The sequence below is a fragment of the Galeopterus variegatus genome, unplaced genomic scaffold (assembly GCF_000696425.1).
Source record: "Galeopterus variegatus unplaced genomic scaffold, G_variegatus-3.0.2 Scaffold15, whole genome shotgun sequence".
NCBI lineage: Eukaryota > Metazoa > Chordata > Mammalia > Dermoptera > Cynocephalidae > Galeopterus > Galeopterus variegatus.
The window spans coordinates 465,583-473,007 of record NW_007726126.1 but is presented as its reverse complement, the minus strand read 5'-3'; the positions used below and the strand labels follow the sequence as shown (position 1 = coordinate 473,007).

At 40.9% G+C, this 7,425-nt stretch overlaps 2 protein-coding genes across 3 annotated transcripts in view; both read right to left on the bottom strand.

The window, feature by feature from the left end:
- AAMDC (adipogenesis associated, Mth938 domain containing) overlaps nucleotides 1-7,425 on the bottom strand; it is a 52,147-nt gene that overhangs the window by 2,476 nt on the left and 42,246 nt on the right. For both annotated transcript variants that reach the window (XM_008565975.1, XM_008565984.1), the window contains exon 3: nucleotides 985-1,080. In XM_008565975.1, the coding sequence (XP_008564197.1) occupies nucleotides 985-1,080 (96 nt within the window). The remainder of the gene's footprint in view (nucleotides 1-984; nucleotides 1,081-7,425) is intronic.
- On the bottom strand, nucleotides 2,689-3,915 carry LOC103585092 (FUN14 domain-containing protein 1-like). Its single transcript, XM_008565963.1, has one exon. It carries the CDS (start codon nucleotides 3,635-3,637, stop codon nucleotides 3,020-3,022), a length of 618 nt encoding a protein of 205 aa, XP_008564185.1. The 5' UTR covers nucleotides 3,638-3,915; the 3' UTR covers nucleotides 2,689-3,019.

Genomic DNA, 7,425 nt, shown 5'->3' with positions numbered 1-7,425 from the left:
CAGCCAGTGAGCGGCCGGTCTGTACGTGGGATCCGAACCCTCGGCGGGAGCGCCGCCGCGCTCCCAAGCGGTGCACTGTAGCAGTGCGCCACCGGGCCAGCCCCCACTGTAACTGTTGAGGGTGGGAAATTACCTATTATGGTAATTAAAAGGTGGGGCCTTGAAGACGTGATTAGATTGTAGGACCATGACATTTGGTCCTACTCTGCCATTTTCTGCCATGTGAGTCCCCTACATTGCTGTAAAGCCACCACCAAGAAGACCCTCACCAGATGTGTTCCCTGGACTTTCAACTTCCCAGACTCTGAAACTGTAAGCAATAAATTTAGTTTTCTTATTAATTACCCAGTTCCACCTATTTTATTATAAGCAACAGATCAGAAACAAACTAGTACAAGTGTATACATGTATAAGTGTGTATATATCTGCAGATGCATACAGAGAGAACTGGACTGGTATATACTAAATGTGGAGATTGGGGAAATCTTTCACCTTTTCACTTTTACATTTCTGCATTGAGTCCTGAATCTTTTATGGTGAGAATGTATTATTTCTGCAAGTAAAATTAAAAATAACTATTTTTTTCTGAAAGGGGATAAAATAACTTGAATGTGCCCTAAAAAAGAAAAAGAAAAAATATTATAAAATAGACTATAAAAATGTAAAGTAGTATTAGAATCTGAAAGACCAAATATTGATCATTGTAGAACTTGAGAAATTCTGGGGTTGAGGCATTTCTGAAAAATAGTTGAAATGACACAGTCTCAGGGTTAGATAGCCTGATGAGGGTTACTCAGGGTTACTCAGGCCTAATGAGGCAGAGTAGCGTATGCAGCCATCATTCTCTCTTGGGTCATCCAATTGCTCAGCAAAATGAGGGTGCATGATATAGAGAGATGAACTCCCAAGAAGGACAAATCTGTAAGGTAAGTGACCAAGAAATCACCACCTATCTTCAGGAATGCTGTGCATACCATTACCTACCTTCAAGGCCTCACTCATCCCTCGGCCAATCACAAGGGTCTGTACACCCTTCTCGACAACTTCCTTCACATCTGCAGGCTGCACACCAGGGGAATGCTGGATGTGGAAAGAGAGAGTAGACAGGTACCTGCTTTCAGTCTTTCCTTGCAATAGGCATTCTTGTGGATTTCATTCATTCAAGAAATGTTTACTAAGGTTTACTCTGTGCCAAGCATTGTTCTGGGTCCTGGGAATAACAGAGAAGATACAGTGCTGCTCTTAAGGAGCTCCAAGTCTAGTGAAAAATACATAAAATTCCCTGTACCAGCCAGACACACACACACACACACACACACACACACAAATATATATACACACATACATACAAAATAAAACTAAAAGCAAATGTTAATAGTTTTATAAGTACTACAAGGAAGCAAGTTCTGGGTACTGTGAGAACACAGAGAAAGGCCACCTAATTCATTCCTGGAAGGTCAGAGCAGGCGGTCAGGGATGGCATCCCAGAGGAGGTGTCATTTAAGCTGAGACCTAAAGGACAAACAGGAATTAACCACGTTAAAGGAAATCAAGAAACAAGGCATTCCAAGTACAGGGAACAGCATGTACAAAGGCTCACAGCAAAGAAAAAGCCTAGGGAACTACAAGTAATTCAGTACAACTCGAGTATAGAGTGATAGGTGTGGTAGTAGAAGAGAGCATTTGCACACAATGCTAAAATTTGGACTGTAGAGAGATTTTAGAAGAATCTCCACACTACTTCCTTTTTCTGATATCTTTTTTCATTTAACACAGGAAACTACTATTTATGCTTTAAAGCCTACCCGTCACTTTGAAAAGTTTTCCCAGTCTTCCAGGCATATTTAAGGTGAGTTGCTTAACAAAGACAAATCCAGTATTAAAGGATGGTGGTTTCTGAAATACTTCTATGTCAGCAAAGAGGATGTGGGAGTCAGAGCTTGGGAGCTATCAGCCCAACATACTGGATTCACATGTTGTGCATCTGCACAAAATTACGCTCTCAGCACTGAAGCTCAGAGAGACGAGCATTCCTTCTCTGACTCATACCTCTATCCTTTCATACATCCAGCAGCATTTACTGAGCACTTATGGTGTGCCAAGTCCCAGACTAGGCACTACAAATACTGAGATGAACCAAATATTCCTCGGAGGAGTTTTACTCAGGTAAGGTTAGCAAACGTGTGCAAACAGTTACAAGAATTGAGGATCTCATAAGAGGGAGAAAATATTAGTGGGAAATTGTCATAGAAGACATACTGTTTTAAATGGGTCTTAAAGTATGACTAGGAGTATGCCTTGATGCAGTGGTTATAGAAGGGGTTCCTTCTAATCATAGTTAGAAATGATACAGGAAGAGCTGCTGAAATGATCAAGAAAATAATAAATGGGCAGAGAAAGAAGGGTTTTTCAGTCCAGGAAGATGATGAGTTAGAGGAGATAGGACTGGCACTTATATATTTATAATTTATGCAGACAGAAATAACAGAAGAAAGGGAGAAATAGATAAAACCACAACCACAGTTGGAAATATTAACAGCCCTCTCTTGGCAATTGATAGAATACTAAGAATAGACAAAAATTAGGAATACAGAAGATTTAAACAAAATTATAAACTAATTTGACCTGGTACACATTTATAGGTTACTATACCCAACAACTGCAGAATACACATTCCCCCCGCCCCTCCACTGGGCAATAAATCCAACATTTATTTCTTCTCCATATCTACATCCAATGGTGATATTTTATAGGCTAGCTTCTAAACAGATGCAAATTTTTAAAAATGATGAAAGTGTTTTGCTCAGGAATACTATTGTTTGCATACCGTATAGGTTGACAGCAAATACTAGTTTGCCAAGCTTCAGATGGCAAAATGCTAAGTTGTGAGTTCGATATTGTCCAGCCAGTTGTTCTTCCTTGCCCTGGAGACTCTAGTGGTCTGTGCTGTTGACAGACCACCTTGTAGCCACCACTTCTCTTCTCACATTAAATCCACTATGGTAGAACATTCATGTCCTTAAGATGCAAGGCCTAGCAAAAAGCCTCCCACAAATCCACTGGATATCACAATGTTCTGTTTGATAAATTCTGTTGCTTCTTCAGCTACATTGTTGATTTCAGGTGCTGCTTTATTTGCTCGTTTCTTAATCTGTTTTTTTGCTTTGTTTACATCTTTTTCGACTCTCTTCCAGTCAATCTGCACATAGCCACTGTGACTGGCAATCTGAAGGAGAAGAAAGCCACCACCCACTGCGGTTGCTGCAAGTTTTCCAACTTTCTGGAACAAAAATCCCGCACACCAGCCAGTCACGCCACCCATTACAATCTGGGTAGCTACTGAGTATTTTTCTACCATAGGTCCCGAACTGTGGCCAAACACTCGATTCCACCAGTGGTGTCTTCTCGCATACTCAGTTAAATCCAACACTTCGTAAGAGTCGTCATCGCTTTCACACTCTTGTGGAGGGGGGTTCCGGGTGGCCATGATACTGCCGGTGGCCTGCTCTGGGGTGGTCCCCGCCCGCCCTCCTCTCCCCGGCACTTTAAGGGCCGCTCTAGCATACACATTTTTTTTAAGTGACAATGGAGCATTCACTAAGATAGACTGTACGGTGGGCCATAAGATAAGTCTCATTGAATTTCAAAGGAGTGGAATAATAAGGAATGATAAAGAATATGTGATCTGACGAAATGGATTTAAATTAGAAATTGTGAACAATAAGATTATTTAGAAAATTACAAATAATTGGAAATTGAGCAAAAGAAAGTATTTTCAAACTGAAGGATAATGGAAAAGTATATTAAGAATTGTGGCACACAGCTAAATAATGCTTTAAGGAAAATTTATACCTTTAAAATACTCACAAGAGAAACAAATGAAACATCTAAAATCTACATCTAAGCTTCCACCTTTAAAAGCTAGAAAAAGAAAAGTGAAGTACGTAGTAAGTAGAAGATAGAAAATAATAAAATAGGAAACAACCAAGAGAGAAAATCAATAAGGTCAAAGGTTGGTTCTTTGAAATAGAAAATCTGAATAGTCCTACATCTGTTAGAAATTGAATTTATAATTAAAAGCTTTCCATAGGAAAAAAACTCTAGGCACATATGATTTCACTGGGAAATTCTCTTAAACATTTAATGAAAATCTTCAACAAAATATTAGCAAATCCAAGGTTTGTTCCACATTCAAAATCAATGTAGTTCTACCACAGAATAAAAAAGAAAACAACACATCATCATCTCAATTGATGCAGAAAAAGCATTTGACAAAGTTTATCAATTATTTATGATTTTTCAAAAACTCTCAGCAAACTAAAGTAAAAGGGCACCTTCTTCTCTATGATAAAAGACATCTAAGAAAAACCTACAGCTAAACACCCAATATAATGTTGAAATATTAAATGTTTTCCTGCAAAGATTGGATGCACTGGGTATTAGCTAGATATTTACTTCCTTAGTATGTCTTTTTTTTTTTTTTTTTTTTTTAAAAAGATGACCGGTAAGGAGATCTCAACCCTTGGCTTGGTGTTGTCAGCACCACGCTCAGCCAGTGAGCAAACCGGCCATCCCTATATAGGATCCGAACCCGCGGCCTTGGTGTTATCAGCACCGCATTCTACCGAGTGAGCCACGGGCCGGCCCCTTAGTATGTCTTGAATCTATTCATTTCTCTCCCATCTGCACTGCTACTATCCTGGTCTAAGCTGACATAATTCCTTGTTTGGACTACTTCAGTAACTTTCTAACTGGTTTCCATAAGTACTCTAGATTTTTCTAATTATCCATTCTTCAAACTGTAGCCAGAGTGATATTTTCAAAACACAAATCCATTCATGTTACCTCTCTGCTTAACAGCATTCAATAGCTTCTTTTTTTTTTTTTTTTTTTGTCTTTTGTCTTTTTCCGTGTCCGGCAACGGATCGCAACCCTCAGTGTTGCCCCCGTACCGGACCGGGGACCGGCAACGGGATTGCAACCCTCGGCGTTGCTCCCGCCCCTCGCTCAGCCAGTGAGCGGGAACCGGTCTGTATATGGGATCCGAACCCTCAGACGGGAGCACCGCCGCGCTTCCCAAGCGGCGCACTATCCAGTGCACCACCGGGCCGGCCCTCAATGGCTTCTTGCTGCCCTTAGAATAAAATGTCAAACACCTTAACATGGTCTGTAAATTCTTTTTTTTTTTTTTGTCTTTTTCCGTGTCCGGCAACGGATCGCAACCCTCAGTGTTGCCCCCGTACCGGACCGGGGACCGGCAACGGGATTGCAACCCTCGGCGTTGCTCCCGCGCCTCGCTCAGCCAGTGAGCGGGAACCGGTCTGTATGTGGGATCCAAACCCTCAGGCGGGAGCGCCGCCACGCTTCCCAAGTGGCGTACTATCCAGTGCGCCACCGGGCCGGCCCATGGTCTGTAAATTCTTAACTGCCTGTCCTCCAGTCATACTGGCTTTCTATCAGTTCTTCAACCACAGTACATTCTCCCTCACCATTGTTAAGAAGATGAAAAGAAAACTGACAGATTTGGAGAAAATATTTGCACATCATGAGTAAGAAAATAATCTAAGTGATTCATTTTCAGAAATAATTCAGGCCCAGCCCAAAAGTTGTCTGACTGGTACAGCCCATTCCTGGGGGGTCGCTGAACAGATAAAGTTGTCCTCGAGATGGTAATGAGTTAATAGCCCTTTACGTTCTCTTCATTTCCTAATGTTTCTCTTTCACAGGGTTTTGGGTGGGCCTTTTACGCGGGCTTGTCCTGAGCCTTCAGACAAAGAAATTTCCTACAAGGGGGTAGTAAATTGGGGTACTCTTAGACATCATCTGGGAAGATTGTGCATCCCATAGTACTCTCAGCCAATGAGGCGGCAGGGGCAGGGACTTGCGCACTAGAAAATAATTTGCTTGTTACAGCCCTTTTCCATGTGCCTGCCCTTCAGACACCCAAACCTTGCAAGGCCATAGTTAAAGTCTCACTTTGCTGTACCTCATGTCTCCGTGTCCATCCTTTGACCTTGGACGGGTGAGGATGCTTCTCACATCATGTTTCTGACAAAGGACTTGTATTCAGAATATATAAAGGACTCTCAAAACACAGTAAGAGGGCTGGCTGGCTAGCTCAGTTGATTAGAGAGTGGTGCTGATAACATCAAGGTCCAAGTTCAATCTCTGTACCGGCTAGCCACCAAAAAAAAAAAAAAAAGAAAGAAAGAAAGAAAGAAAGAAAACTCTCAATATCATTAGTCCCTATGGAAATTCATGTTAATACCACAGTGAGATATCAAATGCCAGCAAGGATACAGAGAAATTGGATATCTCACACACTGCTGGTGGTAATTCAAAATGTAGAGCTACTCTGGAAAACAGTTTGGCTGTTTCTCATAAAGTTAAACATATACTTAATGAAACTCAGCAATCACACTCCTGGGTATTTTCCCTAGAGAAATGAAAGCTCATGTTCACACAAAAACCTGTAGATGAATGTTCACATAGCTTTATTCCTAGTAGCCTAAAACTGGTAACAACTAGAATGTTCACCAACTGGTAAAATGGATAAACAGATTGTGTTATAATTCAAACAATGGGATATTACTCATCAGTAAAAAGAATCTATTGATGTACATGACAACATGGATGAATCTAAAATGTTTTATGCTAAGTGAAACAAGTGAGTCTCAAAAATTACACACTTACAAAACAAACAAACTTAGGGCTGGCCAGTTAGCTCAGCAGGTTAGAGCACTGCCTTGTAACACCAAGGTCAAGGGTTTAGATTCCTGTACCAGCCAGCCGCCAAAAAAAGAAAGTACATACTGTCTGACTATTAATATGACAGTGAATTTTAATAAGGTCTGTGTATTAAATAATAGTATTTGTTAATTTCCTGATTTTGATTATTTTATTGTGATTATGTAAGAGAATGTCCTTGTTTTTTACGAAACACCACAGGTACTTACTTAGGAGTAAAGGGGTATAATTTCTACAACATACTCAAAAAGTCCAGAAAAAAATATCTATTTACCTACAGATAAAGAGGATGGTAAAGAAAATACGATAAAATGTTAACATCTGAATCTGTGTAAAAGGTAGATGAAAATTCTTTGTACTATTCTTGTAACTTTTCCAGAAGTCTCAAATTATCTCAAAATAAAAGATTTTTTTTTAGGGCCGGCCCGGTGGCGCACTGGATAGTGTGCCGCTTGGGAAGCGCGGTGGCGCTCCCGCCCGAGGGTTCGGATCCCACATACTGACCGGTTCCCGCTCACTGGCTGAGCGGGGCGCGGGAGCAACGCCGAGGGTTGCGATCCCGTTGCCGGTCCCCAGTCCGGTACGGGGGCAACACTGAGGGTTGCGATCCGTTGCCAGACACGGAAAAGACAAAAAGACAAAAAAAAAAAAAAAAAAAAAAAAAAATTTTTTTTTAAA

Coding starts and splice junctions, on each gene's coding strand:
- LOC103585092 (XM_008565963.1), bottom strand. CDS start 3,637: ATGAGACTTATCTTATGGCCCACCGTACAGTCTATCTTAGTGAATGCT.